We start from the raw sequence: 26,163 nt of genomic DNA, 5'->3' as shown, positions 1-26,163 counted from the left end.
ATCTGAAGTTAGTATTTTCCTTTGAAACAGTATTAGAGAAAGCTGAGCTTCAAGTCCCAACATAATGGCTGCCTCCAGGCTGTGCTTGAAGCACCAATTTGCAGTTGTCATATCATTAGAGACAGAATGTGCTGACAGGCTTCTCCACCTCTTGACCTTGCTGTGGCTTCTATCTTGGCTCAGAGCTATGCAGATCTAAAGTACAAATGACATGCTGTAATACAAGCACAGATGGACAGAAATCTGTCCATTCCACTGAACGAGACTGCCTCATTCCTTTACAGTTGTCAATGATAAAATATTATGAATTGCTGAAGCAGAGAGTATTCAGCCCATCAAAACACCACCTCAACCTCCCAATACCTCTGTTGAAATGGATCATGGTTTGGTCACTTTTCAAAATCACCTGCTCAAAATAGAACAGGTAATTATAATTCTTTCTTCTTTAGAGGAACTACCTAACTGCAGGATGTTACCAACTCATTATCAGCTTCCTCTGCTTTTCAGAAGTACAGAATTTACATAGTGAGAGCAGAAGGCAATCCTTCATTTTATAAGAAAAAAAAAGAGGTTTGGGGATTTTAAGGGATGTAGACAAGAAACCTGAAGCTTTTGAATTAAACTGGCAGACTTGTCTGTCTTGGGTTTGCTATAAAACTTTCTAAACTGAAAAGGTAAAACTGAACCAAATTCTCAAAGTGTCACTGCATTGCTGCAAGGACTCTGAAAGGCAAAGACTCCTTTCAGAGTTTGTGCGGCAGCATTAAATTATTTTGTCAATTTTCTCTGCTACTGCTGCTCAGAAAACCCAATAACTGCAGTGGCAGAGATAAAGTATGATACTGGGGAATGGAAGAAAGAGGAGAAGAAATAAAATGGGAAATTAGTTTCATTTCTTTCCTAAGCTGAAAGAAGACGTTAGCATCCCCTTTTCCTAGTGTGTAAAAATTAAGCAGGAATGCCTCTTTCCTCCATTTCAATGTGCCCAAGAAGAATATCGAAAGCCATCTCAGTTTTGAAAGTCCAGGTAGAAAGAAAAATGTAAAAAGAAAAAAAAGTTAGACCTGGGGATATTTATTTCTCATAAACTGACCATGAACTGAGCTCAGTTATACATCACCTTCTGTGGTAGCCTCTATGTATTAACCATCTCCAGTTAATGGGGACTGTACCAACAAATCACTTACACAAAACCCCTGTATATCCAGTATATTTCTTTATGCTTCAAAATAAATGTACTAGCAAAAAACCCCAAAAGCATTGATATTTTAAAAACTTGACAGGATGAAAAATATTTTAAATTTTTTATTTATAATGTCCCAAGGTAATAAATGACTACTGGCATTCATTCCCTCCCTGGCCTGGCCCTGGATGCAAGCAGGGTAAAAACACTGTTTCGGAATTGGGCAGACAACCAACTGGAGAGCCCTGGGACACAAACACCACGTCTCTGCTGCCTGAATTCTGCAGTCTTCTCTCATCAGCTGCCAGTGGTCAGGGGCAGACACAAATTCTGCTCTCAGAAGTGACAGAAGAGCAGGAAACTTGTCTGTGACACCCTGGGAGCTTCAAAGGAGAAAGCCAGCAGGGACAGAGGAAGGACAGTGCAATGCCTGCACGTGACAGAGGCAACAGTCCCCTGGAACAGCCTGGTTTGTCACACTGCTCCAAAAATGAGACGCACCACAGCTAGCAAATCAACCCCTCTTCCCCCCTCCATTTTACAGAATAAGGGATAAATAGGGTATCTTCATTTTAAGGCATATCTCCTTTTTAAGGGTCAAGTCTCTTTGGAGACAAAAAATCAAACATGAAGGGCATGAGAATCAAACTGGTTAAAAGTCTCTTTTTATAGCCTTCTTTAAAAGAACGCTGATTTTTGAATGGGATATAAAAGGTATGGCAAAATTTTAAGCATAAGACCACAATAAAATGTGACGGTTCTGAAAAACTTTCAACTAAATTAATTTCTATAAAATATATTCCAAAAATGCTTTTTGTACCCTACATATGAAAAGCTACAATACATGGAAAATAAGACCTAGATATACATATTGTAGTCATCTACACTTACAGAATAGAAAAAATAGCAAATGACAGAAACTTTTTTAAGTCTCCAACAAAGCTTTATTTTTATTTTTTTTTAAATGTAGTCTCACTAAGTACATTTAAGTAAAAGATCTGCCAATCCTCTTTAGATAAGTGATCTGGCAGTATTGTTCATGCAGCATTATAGGCTAACAAGACATGGAGGAATACAGTAGTTTACCTCTGGGCCCTTTGTGATACCATCTGTTTAAAGCCATTTACAAAACACTGCAGTGGCTCCAGAGCAGCACTGTTACTCTGTGTGCACACAACAATGTTCGGAAAGGACACCCTGCTGTAACATGTAACAAAACAAGTCAAAGCTAAATTTGCAGCTTGAAAAGTGGGGTGTTCACCGGCTGCAAATATCAAGTTTTGATATCAAGTATTAGTGAAAATTTAACTATGCACTCTGCTTATCCCTGTGTCTTTACATATAACTAATACTAACTTCAATTATCTTAGATTTTCTATACTTTTTTTCTTTTTTGTGCTGGTGAGAATTCAGTTATTGAGAGAGCTTTTTTATGACAGGAGTTGAGGGAATTTCTACAATAGAATTTTTTCCTCATCTTTCCATACAACAAAGAAGGATTAAAATAGGGAAATAAAGAGAGAGGAGTGGAAAGCTTAGATGACAGTATTCCTTCTTCTTGATGACTAAAATAAATTCTGAGCTATTCTGAAGAGTAATAAAAATTTCAGAACCTGCTACATAAGTCATCAGGATCATAAAGGCCAAAGAGTTGTCTGAGACAGCCAGGTAAGCAGAGAAATTTTGAAGATACAGCAGCTGAAGAGCTCCTCATGGAAATTTTCCATGAAGAAATTATTTCTCATGACAAAGCCTTTTTAGTTAATTTAAGAAAACCCATACAGTACCTTGCTATTGACCAAGACAATTGCAAACAGGTGAAGGAAGTCTCTGACATCTTCCTTTTTATCCCTGCCTAAAAATTCAGGATCCAAAGAGATATAGCATGAATGTTGTTCATGCTTTAGCCCTATTCTGACTAGATTTTAAATACCTGCTAGATATTTCTTTCTATGTGTCTAGTGGAGATACATCTTCCTCTCCTTTGACAAGCACCAGACTGACTGACGAGCTCAAGTTTCAGTCCCAGCTCTTGGAATTCTAATTGATAGTGATTGTTTTAGTTGCTCCCTGACATGGTGCCCTTAATTAATCTTGCTGCAAAATGAAAAAAACCTAATTCATTTTAAGGAAGTACAAGAAAAGCACTTTAACAATCAAATAAAAAAAATTAATCATTAGAAATTTACTCTGATTCTGATGTACACTCTTTGTAATCCTTATCTGCAGTAGGATTTGAAAACAAAAAAATTGTTTTTCTGATACTCAGTTAGGAACCTTCAGGAAAAACTACAGCAACAAATCACATCTTCAAATGAATCACCGAAGCACCATTGATTCTACTGACTGGAATCTCATCCACAAGATTGATGGTGAAACTATACGCGATTTAAAGTGAGCCTGAGCCATCCAGCTTTGTCTCCCTTTGCATTTCTGGTTTGTAATTTTGTTTTTAAACTCCAGGAGGCCATAAAGAATGCTAGGGATTGCACAATAAAACCTGACAGTGAAGGTATGATTAGAGCCATGTTAAAACTCTGACAACTAGGGCAGCCAGGCAGTGTCTTAAAGAAATACTGCACATAGATTCTACTTAAGATAAGGAACATCTGCTTGCTGAGGGGCTGTGCTGATTGGGAGGCTATGATGGAAATCTAATCATGGCATAAATCCATTTGTAAAAGCAAAAGAGTATCAGACTGAACTTTTTTCCTATTTTTTTTTCTTTTCCTATTTTATTTTTTTAGCATTAACCTATTGATTTGAAATGAAATGACCATCTACAGCTCCAGTGATTACAGAACTGGGTAGAAAAAAACTTTTCAAAAAGCCAGCTGTATTATTCATGGTCAGGATAAAAACAGCATCTGAGTGCCTTCTATTCCATCACAGCTGCAGGCACGGTGATCCATTTTTTCCCCACCTACCTAGTAACACTCATTATGGCAGTAATCCAGCTTCTAGAGGAAACAAAATTGCAGTATGGATGGAGTGAAGCTTCACTAAAATATATCATAAGATTTAGCAAAATGCATTGAATAATTCAGAATTTCAGTGTGCTACATTTATCTCCCTATTAAGAAGCTGCTGAAAAGTACCTGACTGCAATATGCATAGCTTCAGAAAAGGCAATAACACCATGCCTTCTGCATTCCCCTGGAGAATGCTTCTTATTCCAAATAAGGAATAAAACACCTGGTTGATTTTAAGAATAAAGCCCAAGTCTCCAGTTATGGTAAAGGACTTATTTCCTTGGCCTCTTGATGTTAGGTTTAAGAAGTAAGAAAGAAGTAGGCTTTTTTGAGAACACAGTCAAACAACAGTTATTAATACTCTGTGAAACTATCACTATCAAACCGTCTATTAACATTTAGTACATAGGTCCTTTCTGCCATCTTCATAGGCCACAGTGGCAAGCTCATGCCATTGAACTGAGGATGCTGTGAGGAAAACTGACAGAATAAATGTGAGGTTTACTCTGCAGGTTTACTCTGCAGCAAGTTCCTCATCTGCAAGTACAGAGCAGAGAAACCAGACCTTCTTGAGCTAGGGTGAGTCATTTTCTAGCCGCATGAGTAATTCTCTAGCCACACCCCATCATGCTACCAGTTCAAGAAAGAACCACCCCTCCAGGAGAGAGACCCAGGACCCAAGACTGACCCCCTGAAGATGTGTGGTGGGATTGAAGGTGGAAGCCTGCTGCTGTCAGCCCAGGAGTGCCCTGGAGCAGCTGCTGTAAAGATGATGTGCACCACCGCCATCAGCAGATGCAAGTGGTGTCCAGCAGGGAAGCTCTGGGGAAGAATACACCTCAGCTCCCTCAGGTGGCCAGACACAAGACTGAAAGGATGTGGCATGGATTATGTGAGAGACAGATATCACATGTCCTTAACAAGGACAGCTTTCATTAAGGACAACAGCAGGACACTTGAAATTCTTTAAAAGCACCTGCAAAGGCATATAGTGAAGCAAGTTTAAGCACCTGCAGATTTGGGAGCATTTTCAGACCACAAGTCTGGATTCCATGGTATTAATTTTTAAAAAATCTATATTTTAAGAATTCAAGTCCCATACTGAAAGCAGCCCTGCTCTCCAAAAATCCTAGGTTTGCCCCAGAGCAATTTCTCAGAAATGAATGATTCGTGAGATAACAATTTTAAATATAGCACATGAAAATCTCCTATAATAGAGATGAATATGGATTATCTTCTATGACAGAATATAAATAAATAACTTGATAATATCAATCATAAAAGTGATTGATATGATAAGCACATAAAAATGCATATAGGTATGTGACTCATCCCCCACAACATTCATGTAAAACATACATTCCTCTTAATGGAAATAGACTTAAGAGACAGTTAATTTTCCTCTGCTTTAAGGGCTTGGGCCTGTGACATCAGCTGAGCCTTGATAGCGGACTTAATGTAAAACAGAATGAAATGCATTAGCCTGTGTTTCTCTAAAATGTTACAAGGGTAATAGCATGAAAACCTTCTGATGCTCAGCAGCTAATTAACCCCCAATTAGTCAACCCTGCCCCTGAATATTGCTGATGCAGCCACATCAGTAAAATACAAATGGAATCAAATAGTATCATAAAATTTTTACACTAACAAGTAGAAGTAAAGATCAGGATGGGGACTAATCTTTGCAAACAAAATTAAATTATCTCTCAACAGAGAGCAGAAAGGGAAAGACCCCTCAAAGTTAACATAAATGAAGCATTTTAATATGATTAGAGGACATGCCAAATAAAATTTAATAGCTTGCTACATGAATCCCAGTAAGAAGCGCTCTCAGAAGGAAAAGGTCAAATAGTTTGTATTCATCACTATTATTCTCCCATTTCCCCATAGCTTACAATTTTCCAATCACACATATATGCTATAGAGTAGCTGACTTTGAAGCACTGGAGTGGAAGTGTTATTTTGAAATCTACCTTCTGACAAACACCTTTCAGCATCATATTTCAGAGGCACTGTGAGAAAATAAAATGAAATTATAATGGCTAGAAGGTGGTTCTGGGGACCCTGTATGAAACAGGTCAGATAGCTGAATGATTCAGGCCATGAGTATCTTTAAAAAAAAATCCTGCCAACCCCAGAATTTCTTTAATTACACATCTTTTGGCAAGTTAGGTGTAGGTAAGAAAAAAAAATAGTGATATTAAATGAATGTCACTCAGAAATAAACAGCTCTATATACAGTGACACAACAAATATTCAAATAAAAAATTAACTCTTCTTGATTTCTTTTTTTTTTACCTGATAGGTGCACCTTTGGCCTGTGCAGGTCTCAAGAGTACAGTTATTGTAGTAGCAGTTTCATTGAGAGATGCATCTACTCCTTCATAGTCTGGTAAAGTGGGAGCTGATTAATGTTGAGGGAATGAAAAGAACAAGAAACAAATCAGTGAAAGCATTTAGAATTTTTATGAGGTTGTGGCTGCTTGGATATAGAACAAAGAGACAATGTTTATCAGCCATGCGAGTGTTTTTAAACAGTTTTTCCAGTCAGACACATTCTTTTACTGTGGCATGAATGGTATTTAATGAACAAATGATAACACTACCCCTAACCACTTCCCATCAAATCATGACACCTCTCAACTTGAAACAGTTTTATTCAAGAAGGAGAGAAATAGAGGGAGGAGGTGACTGACAAGAAACCCTAAACTACAATAAAATCCACACGTTTTGCAGCAATTTTTCTACCCTAATAACTACAGTCACCATGTCAAAGACCCAGCTTCTACCATCTGCCTTGAACAATTTAAGAACCTTTCATATTTCCTCTTGAACATGATGGGAAACAATGCCAATATCAACCAGTGTGCAGGAAAATTGGACTTATATAGACATGCATCTGTGGGCTAGAACTGGATCAGGGAATCCATTCCCATGCCCATTCCTATCAATGGACGGCCAAGCTGCTCATTAATCAGCTTCAAAACCACTATGAAAGAACAAAATCAAAGTCAAAACCAGAAGTAGTTCAGGAAAATTGATTCACTAATGGGCTGTCAGACTGTCATGCCTCATGGCAGCAGTATTTGTTGTGGGTGGGATGGCTAGTGTTGGCAATTACTTCAACCATCCACCTTTAATCTGCTGCCTGTTACAGTCCTCACTGGTAATACTGTTACTGACTTCAGCCCCAGTGCAAGGAAAGAAACAGGATTTTCTGTGAATCAGAAAAGAATAGATTTCTAAAAATTGCTAATTTTTCATAAGTTTGAAAACTATCTGCATGTTTGTGTTTTTTTAAATATGTGACTGTATCATTATAAAATCATTAATGAAGTCTGTATATTTCCAAATGAACTTTCAAAAAAGATGTTTCCTAGCAGGACATGAATCATTTGAGCCATAATAATTTTACAGTACTATATCAATAGATAGAAGAGCTCTGAAAGATTAAAAGCCTTGCTTCATTAGTCCTAGATCCTAGATGAATGCAAAACCTGCTCTTATTTCAGGAAATAATATTTTATAGAATTAATGTTCATTTAATGTTAATTTTAAAATTACTGCTTACACCATGTTCACTAGAATCACAGTAACCACTTGTAAGCTTAGTTAAAAGTAATCATTTCACCGCTCATTAAATGAAAGTTAGCATTTTCTTAAACATGCATCGCTCCGTATAAAGTACCAGTCATGCAGAGTAGACACTGGACAACAGTTCAGCCTAAGGCAAGATAGAAAGAACAGGCTGAAGTTCAGATACAAGGGGTGTCACAGCCTGCCTTTGAGTGTTCCTAGCATTAACCAGGTTTTCCCAACTAACAAGATACCTACTCTGTCTAGAAAGTTGTGCTGTACTGGATTCTGGACAAAACTGCCAAAATTTCTATGTGGGAAAAGAGGGCATATCTGAAGAAGTCTGAATTCACTGTAGTCCTAAATAATCCAAACACGTTGAGGAACTTTTTTTTCTCAAAATGCTGAAGTATCAGACATGCTAGCAAGATATATACATCTTTTCTTTCCCTTTTACTAAGAGGTAAGAAGACAAGTATGCAAGGACTACACCACCATAATATCTGAAAATTTATGAACTAAAATTTGTTGTGAAGAAACCCTTAAAACAACCTGAGTAAAATATCAGACTCCAAAACAATCTAATAGCTACATAAACATAACAGAACACATCATTTGGTGGTTTTTGTGCATTGTCTTGTTTTGAAGGGACAGGGGTATGAGGAGTGCTTATGTGCTGGGGTGGAATTCCACAAACTGTTCCAGTTAGCAATGACAACTACAGCATTTTATTTGCTACATAATTCAAGGATCTCTACCTTGAATTTTCTCACATTTTGATTTATGGGTGTGTTATCATATACTGTGAAGAGACTATGTGAGCTGTATCCCACAAAAATCATAGGTGCATTCTGTTACATTATTAACTTCTCTTTACAGGACAATCTGAGTTTCATTATGACAGATAATGAGGAAAATATCCTGCTTTGTGTTGTTTAAATATGTAAATGGATGATTTCTTTGATCTTTGCCAAGCTCTAAAGTCACCATGTCACAAAATCAAGTTTCTCTGAATATAGCATTGACTTATCTTCCACTATCAACTGCATAAGCCACTATCTTATTTTTTGAGAATGACATTGAAAATTGACAAAACATTTCATTTGACATAAATGTCTTCCAGAGTTTACAGTGCATTATTAAGACAAATAATGTCAAAGTAGGTGCACTGCAATAAATCAATAAAGACCCAAGGAAGCAGACCTATGTGAATCTGGCAAAAGAAATTCGCACATTGTCTCAACTTCCCTGACCCTGTTACAGCTGTGTGCTGCTAAGTAGTGTCACCTTCAGTAAGTCAGTAATTTTCTGCACCTGACTTTACTAACCTGCAAAACAGATGCAGTTCTTAGTGACCTGTGGAGTGTTGACAGGCCTAATTAATTAAGGTTTACACAGCACTTCAAAATCTTTGGATGAAAGTACTGTATTACACAGAAAAAACAGTTCACAACTACAGCTGAGCAATTTTCACCTCATGCAAGGATTTATCCCTGAACGTACGCTACCCTGTGGTGAGTACACCCAGAAACATTTTTAGTAACATAATTTCTTAACATGGTAGGACTTTTTGTGCGGTTTTTTTAAGCATTTCACAATCTCTTGAGTCATACAAAAATATTCAAAAGACATCTCCCCCCTCCCCTTCCCTGCTTTTTCTTTATGCTGTTGTTTGTTCTTACCTGAGATATTGGTTGTTACATTGATGGTAGTTGCTGGTCCAAACCCTTTGATGGTACTTGCACGTATGAAGAACTGGTAAGTAGTACCAGGGTGTAGGTGAGAGAAGACGTGGTGTGTGCTGTTCCACAGCTTGGAGACTGTCTGTGGAGGTCCTGCCACCGGAACTGCGGGGTCAAATGACTGTATACTGCTATAGCTCACCTGGGGAAAAAGTAATTTTTGCAACAGCTCTTAAAAGTTTTGGCACAAGGGATTTAGGTTAGCTTGGCTGGAACGGAAACAAAAGACATGTGCTCATCTAGCTACCCATTTATCTTGGGGATACCACAGAATCACATAATCATTTAGGTTGGAGAAGATCCTGAAGATCATTGATTCCAACCATTAACCCAACAGTGTCAAGTCCAGCACTAAACCAATGAGGATTTCATGTGTATTATTGAAGAATTTGCCTTACTTAAAAGGCTATGCAGGCACCCTTCATCATTACTGCTGGATGACACACTCCCTTGCTGGTTAGAGAATCACCATGGAACATTTTGAGTTTCACAATTTTATTTCTCTGTAGCTGCTCTCTCAGGGCTAATATCACTGTTAATCCACTGCCTTTTGCATCTGTTTCCAACTAAAAATTAAGGAAGCATTTATCTGCTTTAATCTCATTCATCAACTGCTTTTACATAGTTTATGTATGGAAAATTTCACAGTTACATTCCACTGAGGGGTTGAGCTGCCCACCTGGTTTAACTCACACTAGCTCGTAAATTTAGTCTACATTAAATAAATAAAAAAAATATAGATAAAATAATAATTTTTAAGGGGTTTTGTTTGGTTTGGTGGTTTGCCTTCCTATAATTCACTAATACGCAAAGTTATATCTTTTTTCCTTTAAAAGAAGAGTGCCAGAAAGTGTGGTGTTTGTTGCTCAAATCAGGTTGTGTTACCTGCCAACTTCCTACGGAGATCCCCAGAAGGCTCATAAAGTAAATACACCTTAAACAGAATTCATATGGAGTTTTTCTTAAAAGGTGATATTTAAAAATCTAACAAAGTTAAAAAAACCATTGCTCCAAATTTCATAACCATCTTATTTTTCATGTAACCTTTGCTTCCAATGAAGAAAATTTTGCAGATTATGGCTGTCATGGCTTTGGAATGGTATATAGCAACAATGAAAGATATTTAAGGCACTTGATATTTAAGGGATGGACAGTCATATGCACAATAATTACAAATTTTGAGTGTATAACCACTACAGAAAATCATGTATTCAGTAAATGAAAGGAGCATACTATTGAATAGCTGCTTAAAGAGCATAAACACCCACTGTCAGCCACCCCTCTTGATGTACCTCCCTAGCCCCATCCTACGCTTGTTAGGTGTCTGATGATTACCTCATACTGAGTAATGATGCCATTTGGATCCACAGGTTCCTTCCAGTTGAGGAAGATCTTATCTTCAAAAGGAGTTCCTTTCACTGATTTGGCAGGTATAGGGCCTGGCACTACAAACACAATGGAAGTTTTAAAAATAGGAAATTCAAGAGACAGAAAAACTAAAGAGATGACAGAACATCCTATTAAAACCAAAAGTAAGCATGGGTCTATTTCTATTAATATTCATTTGCATGCAAAAGGCAATGGTAGAGTGTGTGAAAAAGCACTTCAAAGTGTATTTTGTCATTTGCAGTGCAGAGAGAGCATGAAGTTGAAACATTAACGTTATCCCCACATACGGTTTTCAAAACTCCATGCAAAGTCAAATTGTCTCATAGTATAGCCAGGGGAAACAGTTCAAGCTAGATTACAACTTCAGGGAACATCACTGAACTCTGTAATAAGCGTATCTTAGGACAAGGACTACACGGTTCTAAAATTCTTTTAAACGGAAAAAAATCAAAGGCAGGGAAGAGTTTCTGTTACACAGCTTCTTCCAAATGAGAGAAATTCTTACAAAACAGTTTTCAATCACATCTTCTTATGATTTGCTGTTTTAGAAGAAAACCTCATTTAAAAGAGAGGGCTGAACATGGGGAAACACACAAGCTTAGCTGCCATTTCTTTCAGCCTTTGACCTCCTCCTGTGCAGAAGGATCAAGACTGCTTACTTCAAATCTTTCCAATAAGAGATGTTCTCAAAGCTTTGAGCTGAACAACACCAAGATCACCCTACTCTTTTTTTTAAAAAACGAAACCAATATCCCTGGTGTAATAACAAGTCTGAAATGTCACCTTAGGCCTCTTTGCCCAAGTGATTCACAGCACCTAGTAATCCCATCAGCACCGGGCAAGAGCATTTAGTTATCTCCCATTACAGCTTACAAGATATTTTTGCCTACACATACAATTCCTTTTTATCAGAGCAGCTCACCTAGATTTGAGCACACACATGCTGAAAGAAGGGGGTGAGCATAAGGGACCACCTGGAGAAACTCTGAACCCAATGAAACACCTTCCCCCTCAAAGAGACAAAGTTGTTCAAATTTGCAGTCTTTCAATCTAAAATGTCATTTCTGTTTAATATATTGATATATATTTCTGTCTCCTTCTAATAAGCCTATTTTCTCCAATGCAACTTTCAGTAAGCCTTATGCATTACACCCCTTAGATATTCATTATCAAAGCAGACCGAAGTTTTAAAAAGAGCAAAAATAAATTAAAATCCAATGGATCAAAGGAAGCACCAGGTGCTGTGCTAGCAGCAGGAAAGTGTGAGTGGTCTCTCCCATCAATGAAATTTATTTCAGTCAACATGCAAACTATAAATGATGATCTTATCCTTGGTACAATCAACATAACTTGGCACATTAATAATATATTTAAGTAGTCAAAACAGCCCGGAAGTAAACAGGTGAGAGCTTCACAAAACATGTTCATCTAACTGCCATAAGGCCTAGGAGAAGTTATCTAAAATCACAGTCTGGTGCTTTTCTTCAGGGTCCCAGGACATACCAAGCAGTGAATGAAGGCTGACATGCAGTGACAGCCCCTCTGTGCTGTTTGTCATTGAGAGACTTCCTGTAGGCAATGTTTCATTTTTCAGGGGAATACCCTACAGTATTTCCTCACATCTCAAAAGAGGTATGAATGTACCCTGATCCACATGACATTTTCCTTGGGAGATGCATGCACAATTTTTTGTGCGTGCATGTACATCTGCGTTTGGGAAAGAACACAGGTACGCACCAGGGCACGTACACAGTGTATAAAATTTGACATTAAACCACATCAAAGTTTCTGAGGTTAAAAGAAAATAGGCATGATTGCTCAAAAACATGCAAAATACTTTTTGTAAAGTGCTTTAAAAAAAGAAATGTTTCATATTCAGTTGAAACTGGGTGTAGGGCTCTGCATTTGATGGTTGCATAAATCCTCCTACACCTTTGGTTTAAACACCAAGGTGAGAGAAGCCTCTAGGCTCATCTCATTCCATGACTCTCTTCTTCTCTTGCAATACAAAGGTTGATGCTTAAGGCAGCAGAAGCAATGTTGAAGTGATTGGAATTATGTGATCCCAGTTAGCTTCTCTTCCCTCTGGCATGGGAAGGGTAAAAGAACAGAAGATATCACAGCAATGAACAGGTTGCTTGGAATCCCAGTTCAAAAAGGTCATAAAGAAAAAGAGTGCAAGCATCTAGAGAAAGAGAACAGTAATTCCCACAAACCTCATCCCTCAACCACAAATTCATAAAAATTAATGTAGGGATTAAACTAAATAATTTGAGAACACAACTGGAATTAAAAAAAAAAGATAAATAAAAGTTCAAGTGCCCAGAAAAAGGAATATAAATTAATATTAGTTTGAAGAACATATTGTGATGGTCTGAAGTTATTTTTTTTCCTTTCCATTTTCCAGTTTAGCCACAGTAAAAATGTCTTTTAATTGCATTGCTTTACCAAAAGGGTAAAGGGAGTGGGGAGAGAGAGAAAAGCAGAAGTAAGTGAATTTGTTTAAAGAACAGACTATCTTCAGGTTAGTCAAAATAATTCCTTAGCATTTTTGTTTGTTCTTTTATGTCTTTGTTATTAGATCAGTATTTGTTACAAACAGAAATGTTAAAAAGACCAAAAATAGTAAAAAAAATCTCTAAAACAGAAAAAAAAAATCCCTACCAACAAAAGGACAAGGAGCAAGGTAACCTGTTGGTAACCCTACCCTGAAGACTCAAACTACATTTCTCCATGTAGGTAGCCATTGCTGTCTATTCCCTGCAACTCCCAGCAAGACTAAGGACCTCAGAAATTCCTTAAACTTCACCTTTCCAAAAGAGTGGTAAGAGCCTTCTCTTTTGTAGTGGATTGACTTTGGTTGGAGGCTAAGTGCCCAGCAAGCTGCTCTCTCACTCCTCTTCTCAGCAGGACAGAGGAGAGGAAACAAGATGGAAAACATTTAGTGGGCTGAGATAAGGCAGATAACTAAAAAGGGGAAAAAAATCCAAAAAAGCAAAAGTTTGCACATGCATAAGCAAAGGGGAACATTTAATCTCGACTTCCCACTAGTGAGCAGTGTTCAGCCACTTCTTAGGAAGTAGGGCTTCAGCATGTGCAGTGGTTGCTCCAGAATGCAAAAACTGTAAAATAAAGAATTTTCCCCCATTCCTTCTCCCTCCCTTAGCTTTTACATCTGAGCTGACATCATATGGCATGGAATAGCCCTATGGGTAATTTGGGTCAGCTGGCCTAGCTGTGTCTCTTCCCAGGATCTTGCCCACTCCCAGCCTCTTGCTGGGGGAGAATGTTGGGAGTCAGCACCGACGCAGTGCCAGCCCTGCCCAGCAGCAGAACCCTGGGGTGTTATCTGCTCCTTCCTGGGCACCAACGCAGAGAAAATGAGCTCCAGCTCAGCCAGACCCAATATACCTTTGCATGATATTTAGCAAGGACTTGGGTCAAAACCAGCCAGGTAAATGTCATCCCTGTGTTGATAATAGCTTCTAGAAAACTCCTCACAAACAGCAGCAAAGGCTTTCCTCAGGCTTGTGTGAGCATTTCCAGAAGTTCCATCACTCACCACAGCACATTTTTGCTGACTTCCCAGATCCCATTCTTTTCCTACATGAGCTCCCACTCCTTCCTTTGGACTTACAGACAGTTTACACTTAAATCAAATCACACAAGACTATTACAAGTGTGTTAAAGTGAAGTATGTTACTTAACATAATCATCTGAATAATTCAAAAAGTATAAGTAGATGCTAGACGAGTAGAATTCAGACCTTTTGGCCTCTGCACCCACTCTTAAAAAAGATTCTGATCTGCTGACCTTGTGAAGTGTGACCCCACCATCTCTCAGTGACAGCAACAGTAAACACACTTCCTTTCCCATGCATTATTCTATGCTGAACTTCCAACAAGTCAGGATTTACACTCTTCTGAAGAAGTGAAAAAATTTAGGTGGGTTTAACTATATGGATATCAGAAGAGATTTTGAATTTAAGCAAGAACAAACCAAATCAAGCAAAACAGTAAAACAGTATACAAACACAAAATGCATATATATGAAAAAGTAAGATAAAACAAATTCAAAGGGAATCTCAGCAAGGTTTTATAGTGCAAACAACACAAGCTCTTCTTTCATGATTTACATGCATCTCCAGAGCTCTTTTAATAAAACTATATATTCATATAGTGAATAGCTGATAATCTTTTCTTCTATATGCATGTGGAATGATGGACTTTATAAATACTATGCATAATGAAAGTACCAACCATCAATCTGACATCACACCAATTCATTTTAGACCAATAGGTTTGCATTAAATTATGTCCCAGTGACAAATAAATTGTTATTCACAAATAGTGTTACTTAAATGTTGTTCTACATGGACTTAACAGGAAATTTATATTACAATACATTACTTCTGAAAAAACAATGTATTAACTGACACCAACCACTATAAAAATGAATTTATATTGCTTCAGTTTTCCTGCTACAAAATAATGAAAGTGTATGTAAACAGAGTATTTTTATTATTATTATTATACTCTGTGAAAGTCATGCACAGAATTACTATGCTCTGTGGCAAAAGTTATGCACAGAAAAATGTAGGGTTATATTGGGAAAAATTCCTTTGTTATAATCAAAAAGGGCAGCATATTAGCAGCAATCTTACAGCCTTTCTCTCAAAGTCGATGTTTATTTTCAGGAGATGGTGACAGTTAATCTCTTCTACTGTTCAAATGTAACCAGAAATGAAAATGGTTCACCTTTCCATTGGCTTTTTCTGAGGGATTTGCTATTTTTACTTTACTACAGCTGGAGACTAAGTTTCAAATAAAAGCAAATTTTGTTTATTAGAAAGGAAAACCAAAACCAGAACTGCTCTTACTGGTCTTTACCATAAGAGCATTTGCAGAAAAGATGGTGACAAAAATTACTTCTTCGGAAATCCCTCAAGTTAGACTATTTGCAGTAAGGAACAAAAATACTATTGATTGTTAGGGAAAAAACCTGATTTTATATTGACAGTGGTGTACATATTCCCCTTGACACTTCCTTTCCAGCCCCAGTGTCATAGTTTAAGCCCAGCCAGCAACCCAGCTCCACCCAGCCAGTTTCTCACTCCTCCCTCAGCAGCTGGATGGGGCAGAAAACAATGAAGAAAATAATAAGAAGAGCAATGATAAAGGAACTAGAATATATGTAACAAATTCTGCGCATTGCAATTGCTCACCACTCACAGACTGATGCCCAGCTGTTTTCCCAGCTGTGAACCCTGGCCAGGTTTCTCCCCAGTTTATACACTAAGCATGATGTTCTGTGGTATGGGACATCACTTCGGCCTATTTAGTGCTGGATGTGCTGGCTGCATCCCCTCCCAGCCTCTTGTGCCTTCTTGCTGGCAGGGCATGAGAAGCTGAAAAGTCCTCAACTCAGTATAAACACTACTTAGGAACAACTAAAATATCAGTGCTCTATCAACATCATTCTCATACTAAATCCAAACCTCAGCATTGTCCCAGCTACTAGGGAGAAAATTGACTCTATCCCAGCTGAAGTCAGGACACACATTTAGATAGTATGCAAAGCCTTTCACTCTTCCTCTTTTTTTTTGTCTTCTAATTATAACATTTCCTCTTCCTCTGCTGTTCCCCAGACTGGCAAGCCTGCTGGAGCTCTCCCAGGAGCACGAGTAATGATTGGATAGTTGGTGTCTTAACCCTGCATCATAGCTCTCAATATCTCTGCATGGGGCAGAATAAGCCACAGACTCTGAAAGATCAGGGGACCTCATTTATGTCCAATGAGCACATGCTTTGCCCCAGACCAAAGCTCTCTTCTACTTTAAGCCCCAAAATGGATTCTCCTATTCCAAGTGATCCTTTTCAATTAGTTGTTTGCCTACTGTTAGATGACACACTCCCTTACTGGTTATAAAACCTTTGAACACTTTGAGCTACACAATTTGCTTTCTCTGTAGCTGCTCTCTCAGGGCTAATGTCACTACTCCTGTTAATCCACTGCCTTTTGCATCTGTTTCCAATTAAAAATTAAGGAAGCATTTATCTGCTTTAATCCCATTCATCCACTGCTTTTACAAAGGGTCCCTCTGAGTTGGCAGCACTCTGGTCAACAGGCAGCTCCAAGAACATGTGCACGCTGATGATTCATGCTAAGTGATAAATTCACTGCTGGTTATTGTGCTTTGTCTCAAAGTGCCAAACACTGTCTTTGCCCAGCATGTATGCAGCCCCAGGTTGCATGAGCCTTCCTCTACTTCCTTTATCAAATTCTTCAAACAGTGTACATCTTCTGTACAAGTCATGAAAAGCACTGAGTCCCTGTCATAGCACAGATAATGCCAAGTGCCTGTGTACTCAGAAGAGCTTTTTCCAAACCTAAGTAGCAGTGTGGTTTCTCCCCAAAGTGAAAAATGTTTAGCTTTTAAAACACACACAAATTTCCCTGTATTCATCCTCTTTTTGCAAAACTTTTTAACAGTGTCTCATTCAGGGGTTTTATTTTTACATGGAATACAACTTCCTGGAAGTACTAAAATATACTTTAAAGATTAATTCCATCTTCCCATGCTAAATAGAAATACTGAAACTGCCAAGTATTCAGATCTAGCTCTGGTCAATAGAAAGACTGTTTTCAGACTGTCATGGTTTTCCTGGGCTTTGCTATCTTGCAGATACTGTAATTACATGCTATTAAAACTTTTCTCATTGGTCAGCCATGGCTCCAAAGATCCGAAGCACAGCTTTTGAATCTTATCTCATTCTCCTACTAATTGTTTCTTGAGTTAATTCTGTTCCAGGTATCATATGCAACTGAGTTAACACTCAGCATTCTGACAGAACGGATCATTTCTGAAAGGCCCCCAGCCCAGCTGCACAGCCTTACATAAATGTGAGCCTTTGTGAAAGACAAACAGAGATCCTTCCTGTCCCACAGAAGAGCCTCAAAAAGTCCAAAGTCCTCTGCTTTTGGAAAATCCTAGAAGTTCAGAAAAGTCTAAAGATCCTAGCAGAAGGGAGGAATTGACATGAAAGATATAGTGAGATGAAAGGAAAGGTTAAAACATAACAACAACTGAAGAGACAAAAGGGAAGCTTGGACGCATGGGGAAGTATGACAAAAACCAGAAGATGAGGGTGAAATGGTAGAGGGGAAGAGAGACAGGAAAACATGGCCTAGGCATCTCAAACTCTAAGAGTCTATGAAGTTTTTGCTTATTTGGCAGTACCTTGTGGAAAAAAAAAACCAAAAAAAACACAGCATTGGAAAGAATCCCACACTACAGAAAACATAGAAAAATTTAATTATCCGTTGTCATCTGGAGTATTCAAAGTTTCTATTTATGAAAAGTATACAACATGAGTGCACAGTTTCAGGTAAACATGTCATCAGGGGCTATTTCTAACTAATGTTATTTGCAAAAATGCAGAGCAACACTCTATTTCCTCTATATTCCTTCTCCAAAATGAATCACTGATAATGCCTCCATGATATAATTAAAATTATGCTTACTCTAGAAACCTGCAAAAACCATGAAGACAGTGCAGCTTCATCACACATGAAATGTAGGGCACAGAATCACACACATAATTGGACTTCTCATCTTAGTCCAATTCTTACTTTAGGCTTCAAACAGTGCTTGGAAATAGTTTCAGATACTTGATCACTGAGACTGGAACTAAATTACCATTGTACACATAAGCAGTCAGCTACAGGATTTAGTTTACTATTGCTATGAGAGCTCAAGGAAGGATTCAGGTGTGAAGCTCTCAGTATTGTACATTGTCTGCAAGCCCCAAACTTTGAAGACATGGCACATAGACTTTCAATCAATCAGTAACACAAAATTAAAATCTCAATATATTTTCACAGAGTAAATCTCACAGGAGGCTATTTTCAGGTCACAAGCATTATTACCACCAGCACAACTAAATATAGATACCTTTTAAAATGTATTAGTCCCTCTGTGAAAACAACATCTGCTTCAATCAGTTTACCCTGGCAACTTCTGTTCACTGGGTGAGGCTTCTTCTGTATTATACTACTTGTGACACCAAAGCCAACTCGACTCAAGTTCACTGAGAGCACACTGGTGTGTTAGCTTGAGACCAAAAACCTGCCTTATGTGCACCATCTTCCAAGAAAAATCCACAACAAAACTGGGAGACAAAGTTCTCACTTGACTCTGATCCTGGCAAGTACTGACACAGTGACCATCTGCCATCTCTACACATCTAACAAGATAAAGGTTTCCATTGGAAACCACAACCTTTTTTGAAAACCCAGGTAAAAAGGAAAAAAAAATCCATTTTCCATGGACTTAACAATATCACTACTACTCTTTTTAAGTTCAAGGAAAGTAGCAACCATACAGTACTTGTCACTAAGTCTTCATATGATGCATCTATGTGTCTATAGGTTTCTACAGCTCCTCATATTCTACCTATTTAATATTTTTTTATTTTTATTGCAACAGTAAATATATTCCTCTTTTATTTCTCATAAAATTGAAAATGTATGGAAAAACAGCACTACCAGACTCACTGACTGTTATTTGAAGCTATATTTCCCATTCATTTATTTTGCAGGCAAGTAAACACACTAGCTTTTTCAATTTACCTTTTTGTTTATCTACAGTCTTACATTAGTCCAAGTATTCTATTTTTGTTACCTATGGAAGTATCTGTTGTCAGTATTTTCACAAAATGTAAACATAAGAAAAAGAAACAAAAAATTGTTTTTGTTACCACATTTTAAATATTATTAGGGAAAAGTATAATTTTTTATTTTCATATCTTTTTTACCAAGATTCATAGCCTAACCTCTGAATGTGTAACCATTAACATGTCTACATCTATTGTCTATTTTTTCACAACTGAGGTAAATTCAACTGTCTTGTTGAAACTTTGTTGAAAGCATTTTAAAGAGGAACCACAGAATATCTGGAGTTGAATGGACCCATACGGATCACTGAGTTAATTCCCAAGTTGTCAAAATATTACTTTAATTTGATAGGGGGCTTTCAAATAGTTAGCAGATACTATATTCTGAGACCTGCAATATAAATTTTAGCTCAAATATATTTGCTATAGAAGTTTAAAATCTTGAATAGAGTCTTTAAGCACTGAACTCAATATTTAAATATTATATACAGAATTAATTTTCAAATACTATGCCCAATACTGTGAAGAAGTCTAACACCACTACGTGTTTCTCATCACCTGTATTAACACAGTATTTGAAAGACTGGGAAACCATCCCCCTTTTTCTGAAAAGAAAGAGACACAGAAATCCAGTTTGACTTGAGATGCATGGACAGCTTTGGCCACATATGCGGGGTGACAGCTATAATACCTTCATTGCTGCCATTTTGGGGCTAATTAATACATTAATAGAAGAGAACGTCCACCCTTCACGATACATATTGTAACATACAAAGTCATTTCCTTTCACCTGCCTAGACTGGACTTGGATGTAATTTCCATAAGAACATTTAACTTACCATCTTCATCTGTCTGGATAATGGTCTCCTCGCTTTCCTTCCTCCCTTCTGGGTTGGTTAAGATCATCTTGAGGCTGACATTTGTGTAGGGAGGCAGACGATCCACAACATGCTGAGGTGCTTTGGGGTCCATGTCCAGGCAGTCTGCTTTGCTCTCATTGTGTCCACAGAAGTAGTGGTAGCATATAGTGACATTGAAAGTATGGCAACGAGTGATGTTGTACCCCAGAGATTCCCAGTCCACAGCAATGTGTCTGGCCTGGATCTCAGCAATCTTCAGTGTTTTGGGTGTTCTCATCGGTTCTAGAAAATAGGGCATAATGAAGAAAACAATGTTAACATTCTTCATCTGGCACCGAACTGTAGCTGGTAGATGGTGCATTCAGGAACCTGAGAGTTAAGGAAGCACCCAATAAATAGGCATGTATCATCCTTTGCACAGGAGGAGAAAATACTCCTTAAATTTTTTTACTTCATTCATCTTTGTCCTGTCTTTGCTGGCTTTAGTCAGTGATGGAGACAGCAATGTGAGAATAGTTAATTATCAGTGGAGCAATTCAAAGCAATTGAGAATACAGGCAACAGATGCAAGGAGAGTGACCAAAAGGCCACACAGCTGTCACTACTGGCTTCCCTTCTTGATTTCCCCCTTACCCTTTTCCTTTTTTTTACCTGTGTAAATTAGATAATACATCATAGTGGTAAAGAGTGAACATTTACTACATCGTGATTTATCATGCCAGCAAGCATTGCTGTATACTAATTATACTAATTACCTTACTAAACTAGCAGTTACAAAAACGATGCAGATATTAATTAGTGTTTATTATTTTAGCAATAAAGCTCTTCATTCAAGCAAAACCCCTTGGAAATAGCACAAAAAAGTGCTTTGGGATATTCACATTGTATCCTGATTCCTCCAAAACCATGATTACTCTGAGCAGGTGATCTCTGACCTGCTCCCCAAGCTCAGCTGCTCTCCCCACGTGCATTTGCACCAGCAGAGTACGTGATGCTCCCCAAGCTGTCATCAATCTCTCGCTGCCTCTCCAGTGCATTCATTCCTCATGCAAGAGTAACTTTTATCGTTGAACTTAATTAAAATGATTACACAATGAAAATCATGACCATGTCTGTATATACAAGAGTTTCACTGAAAATATACCTTGCTAGTACATGCTTCCTCACCAGAGGAAATAAAGCCTGTGATTGATACAGCTTCAGTCTTGTGTTCTTGCTGGTTTAAGGTCAAAACAGTCAAGATTGTTCAAGGAAGTGAAATATAGGATTTCTCCTTCTGCGTATAACTGTTCTTTGTAACTTGCAAGAGTTCCAACAAGGCAAAAATCAGCCAAAAGCACAGATGGTATATTGAAATAAGGAAATGTGAATCAGTGTAATGTATTCAGCATGCAGTTTGCCAGACAAACTGCAAACATTTAGTTTCAAACATCAAAACAACAGAATTCTAAATATAACATAAAGGTATTCCTAGCAACATGATGAATGTTAAGGATTAGAAACTACACCTATTTGTTGCCATGATCTATCCTTTCTTCATTTTAAACAAGCACATATATTACCTTTGCCATTAAGTTTCTTTATCAGATATACAGTGAAAAATGCAATTAAATAAGACGACTTCCTGGGTAGTAGCTCTCTGAACACAGTGTACTGTAACAATAGACATTTGAAACTGAAAGATAGCATTGAAAAGGTCCTTGAGAGATAAGAGACTTGAAGAGAAGGAGAAAAAACCGAGTTTTATAGAGAAAACAGTGCCTGGTGCTTTAGCAAGTAGAGAGAGGTGTGAGGTGGTCATCAAAAGAAAAAAAAATAGCAATATAGTAGATCTACTGAAGGAGCTGACAAGGGTCTTCAAAGAATGAGTATTCTCTTGGCTACTGCAAGCACTTGGGGAAAAACTGAACACACTCAAGTGCCACAAATGAAGAGAACTGTTAAGACAAATACATATATACATACATGTTTATGTATATATATACAAAATCAGCCTTTTTCTCGTATGAATGACAGTGCAAAACTTAGTTATACATACTCTGATTTAGAGTTTGAGGCCTAGAAGAGAAACATATCCTTCACCAAGGAAATGTGTTATAGGCTAAGTTTTCCTTCTGAAATTGAATGATTTTTCTCATTTTAGTCATTTCCTCTTTGTTCTCCTACTCCAGTTTGTGCTTTCAACCACTCCCACTAGAGATGGAATTCAAACCTGAATGCGAAATTTATTGGAAATAAAACAACACCTGGTGTCTGACCGTGAAGTCTGAAACTCAATAGTTTGAAGCCAACCAATCAGTGACAGAAAACATTTTCATCTTGCATCTCTCATGACAAGACTTAAACTGCATTTACACTGTGCTGCACAGCACTTTAAAGAGAGAAGAAAAAAAAGAAAAGCTTTGTTAAACTTAAAGAAAAATTATTTTACAATTCTATGCAAATTTTACAAATGTGTCACAGCATCAGAGGAGATACTGAAATGCATTCTTTATTCACCTGTCAAAAAAGAAAGAATGAAAGACAGAGTGTGATCTCACTTTCTCACAACTATTCCCTTCTTTGGCAGAAATTAAACAACTTCTGCAATATTGAGATGGTAATTAAAGTCTGCAGAGTCTCTCAACAGCTTTAGAAACTCTGCCAACTGTCCCACTGCTCCTAAAACGATGCTTTAAAAACACAATTTTACTCTTTCTTCTGGGCAATGTTCATCTTGGGAATCTCTAGAGGTAAAGACCAATTGTTTTAAACTACCACACCACAAAGTCTCCATCTGTAACACCTCAGTAAAAAGCAATCTTCGAATAATTACTTTTCTCAGATAAAGCACTATTGAATTTTTGAGTAGGCTTCCCAAAGATCTCAACCATCTCATTAAGAATAGCTTTGATCTTGATGGGAGCAAATAGTGTTCATCTCCTTTTTCCATTTCCCATCACAATTTAGGGTTTGAGTTTCACTGAAACATTTCTTTAGTCCTACAGGGATTTTATTTCAATTAATGCATTCTCTTCTTATTTCTTGATACTCTTTGAGTACTGCAAATCCCAATTATTCAATTCACGTCTTGTCTTCCCAGTTTTCTCCGTATCTTTCCTCTTTAAGTCATGTCGAGAACTTTTATCCAAAATACATGGACTTTCAAGCACATGAGTTCTTACTTTGTTGAATTATCTGTGTCAAATAGGCACCCTATGACAAAGAGAGAAGAAATAAGATGCTCTCAGAATACCTGCTCAATCCCTAACCTGTCCACTGGAGTGTCAGAAATGATGGCAGAAGGCACTTAATATGTTTCAAACGTTAATTTACCAATTATCCCTATGAGACATCTAAGTGGTGTTAAACGTTTCTGTGAAGAGAAAGAGGCACAAAAAAGGTTAATAGCTTGTTCAAGGCTACAAAGCAAATTACTGCCAGGGCCACAAGAAAGCTGAACCCAGCTGCCAAGTCACTGGTGGCCATCAGACACCTAGCTGCAGCAATTCATAGAGCTCATGTACAACGTATGCACCAGTGCTTCCACCCAAATTCTAACTCCAATCCTACACTCCAGTCCTTTTTTAAAAAGAGGTTTGGTGGGTGTTTTTTTAAAGGTTTTCTTAGAACAAGTTTGAAAAAGCATAATAGTGCTCAGACACTAATTGAGTATCTGAGCATAAGGACATATTATTTAAAAAACAATAATTTGGCTTATTCTTTTAGAAAGATTTCTTGATTGAGAGCTTCAAATTTGACTGAAACAGCATTTCTTTTTGTTTTGCATTAAATCTTGCATTTAAAATTTAAATTTTTTGGGAGATGATATTCATAATTTATTTATTTTTTCAAGCCTTTTTCTCCATCAGATAAAAGGCTGGAGGGAGTTCTTTTGTGGTGACAGCAGAAAGTATGGAGGACTTCTGTTGTTTCAGGAAATTCAATATCCTGTGACTGCCTCAAGCCCTTAGATATGAACATCCTGGCTGGCAGAGTTAGGTCTTTGAACAGAAACCCAGCAACAAAGAATATAGAGGAACTGGTGGTGGTGGTGGCAAGGTTGACCTTTAGATTCTTGTCAACACCTCTAATGATGACAGGCTCCCTCCTGCCAGACCTTGCCTGCCCATGGGCTGCTGCTGTGACCTCCATCCCATTTCCACCTCTACTTACAGCCAGCTTCTCCCTCTGCCCTTTGCTTTTGACACCTGGCAACACCCATCCCTGTTATCCCCCTCCTCCTCACCCCTGCTTTGTGTCTTGGCCCACAAATAGTACCAAGTGCTTGCTGACTCAGATTTATTATCCAATCTGACTGGTTTTAGCCTCATTGAACCAATTAAAAACAGAGGCATTGGGAGAATATCAAAACAACAGAAAAACCAGAATGATAAGAGATATCTACATTTGTACAGATTACTGAGTGCTCAATCCTTATCCAGAAACCATGCAAAAGAATTACATGCATGTGGCACTCAATCACAACAATTTCTGGATCAAGAAGATTTAACCCAACCTTATGTGATAAAATAAAGAACATTTTAGTAATTCTCCAAAGGTTAACAATAGAGGGATAGATGGTGAAAGAGACAAACCTGTTGACCCCATACAACCTCTTAACTGCAGGATGATTTAATAAGACTCTCCAGATATAACAGATAAAATTAAATTCAATTTCTTTAGTGCTTGATAAGCAACTCATGATATGACAGGCCAATATCAAGCCTCTTTGTAGAGATTATCTTCACTTACACAGAGATGGGAGTGAAAACAAAAGCCTTCACAGCTGCAGAAGCAGCAAGGTGAGAGCATGCATTTCCTCAGAACCACTTTTTAATGATAATACATATTAGCCTGCTGTCAGTCAGAGACAAACAGATGTCCCAAAAGCTGTGAAAAAATCCCATATAAAGAGGCTAGCAAAGTGTGACATGTGCTCTGCTTTTGCTGCCTTTCCTCAGAAATCTCAAATATTGACTGCAAGACAGTTTAATTTGCACATACCTGGCAGAGGTGGGAGAATTAGATCTTCTGATAAGCAACCAGAAATGGAAAATGACTGGACAAATTTTAAAGCACAAACATTTCAGATAAAGATGGTGCTTCTCAAAAACCAGCATATCCTGTCTGTGTATTCAGTTCTTTAATTGGGGTTGGCTTTTGGATCCTTCCTCCCCATTGAACTCTTTCTAGTCTGTCATTACACTGAGGAGCTGACTTCCAATTTCTGCTTTAATCACAATGACTGGAATTCAAGTTTGTCAAGTTTAAAAGCAAACCAGGTGGCCTACATTGGTGACACTGGAGGTGAAAACTAACGAGACTTGGAAGGTGTGATAATTTCTCCATTTTAAGGAACCACAGAGAGATGTAAGACCTATGTTAAATGAAAACTCTCATATAGAAAAGCAAATCTATGGCCATTATTTAAAAAGTACAGGTAATAACCCCATAATTTAAAGCACACTGTTTCTAACCAAGACTACTTTAATTATCTTGCCTTCTAAAACAAAAACTATGTAGACAAAAAGAAGCCCTTATATTTCTTCCAATATTCTCAGTCTGAACAGCCACTGGAATTTCCCCGACTTTTCTTCTATGAGAACATGAGCCTCCTAGTCCTGTGGCTTCTCCTGACTCTTCCAGGGTAACTCTTTCCTTGGCATGTGGGAAATAAAGAGGATTATTTTAAGATATCACCGTGATTGTTGCTCCTTTCTCAGTTCATGCAAGGTCCTATAAAACCAAAATGTTCCCAAAACTCAAAGGAGTTAGGGTCCTGTT

General features: G+C 37.8%; 1 protein-coding gene across 12 annotated transcripts in view; it reads right to left on the bottom strand.

Annotated features, from left to right (window-relative positions):
- The window catches only part of PTPRK (protein tyrosine phosphatase receptor type K), a 381,645-nt gene that overhangs the window by 71,198 nt on the left and 284,284 nt on the right, over window positions 1-26,163 (bottom strand). For all 12 annotated transcript variants that reach the window (XM_071437018.1, XM_071437032.1, XM_071437039.1 and 9 more), the window contains exons 8-11: window positions 20,377-20,679; window positions 10,809-10,918; window positions 9,414-9,615; window positions 6,454-6,559 (exon numbers count right to left, since the gene is read on the bottom strand). In XM_071437018.1, coding sequence (XP_071293119.1) covers window positions 6,454-6,559; window positions 9,414-9,615; window positions 10,809-10,918; window positions 20,377-20,679 — 721 coding nt within the window. The remainder of the gene's footprint in view (window positions 1-6,453; window positions 6,560-9,413; window positions 9,616-10,808; window positions 10,919-20,376; window positions 20,680-26,163) is intronic.

The sequence above is a fragment of the Agelaius tricolor genome, unplaced genomic scaffold (assembly GCF_023055355.1).
Source record: "Agelaius tricolor isolate 1412-34295 unplaced genomic scaffold, bAgeTri1.0.p SCAF_1, whole genome shotgun sequence".
NCBI classification, from domain to species: domain Eukaryota; kingdom Metazoa; phylum Chordata; class Aves; order Passeriformes; family Icteridae; genus Agelaius; species Agelaius tricolor.
The sequence above is the reverse complement of the archived record's forward strand: the minus strand, read 5'-3'. Positions and strand labels throughout refer to the sequence as shown.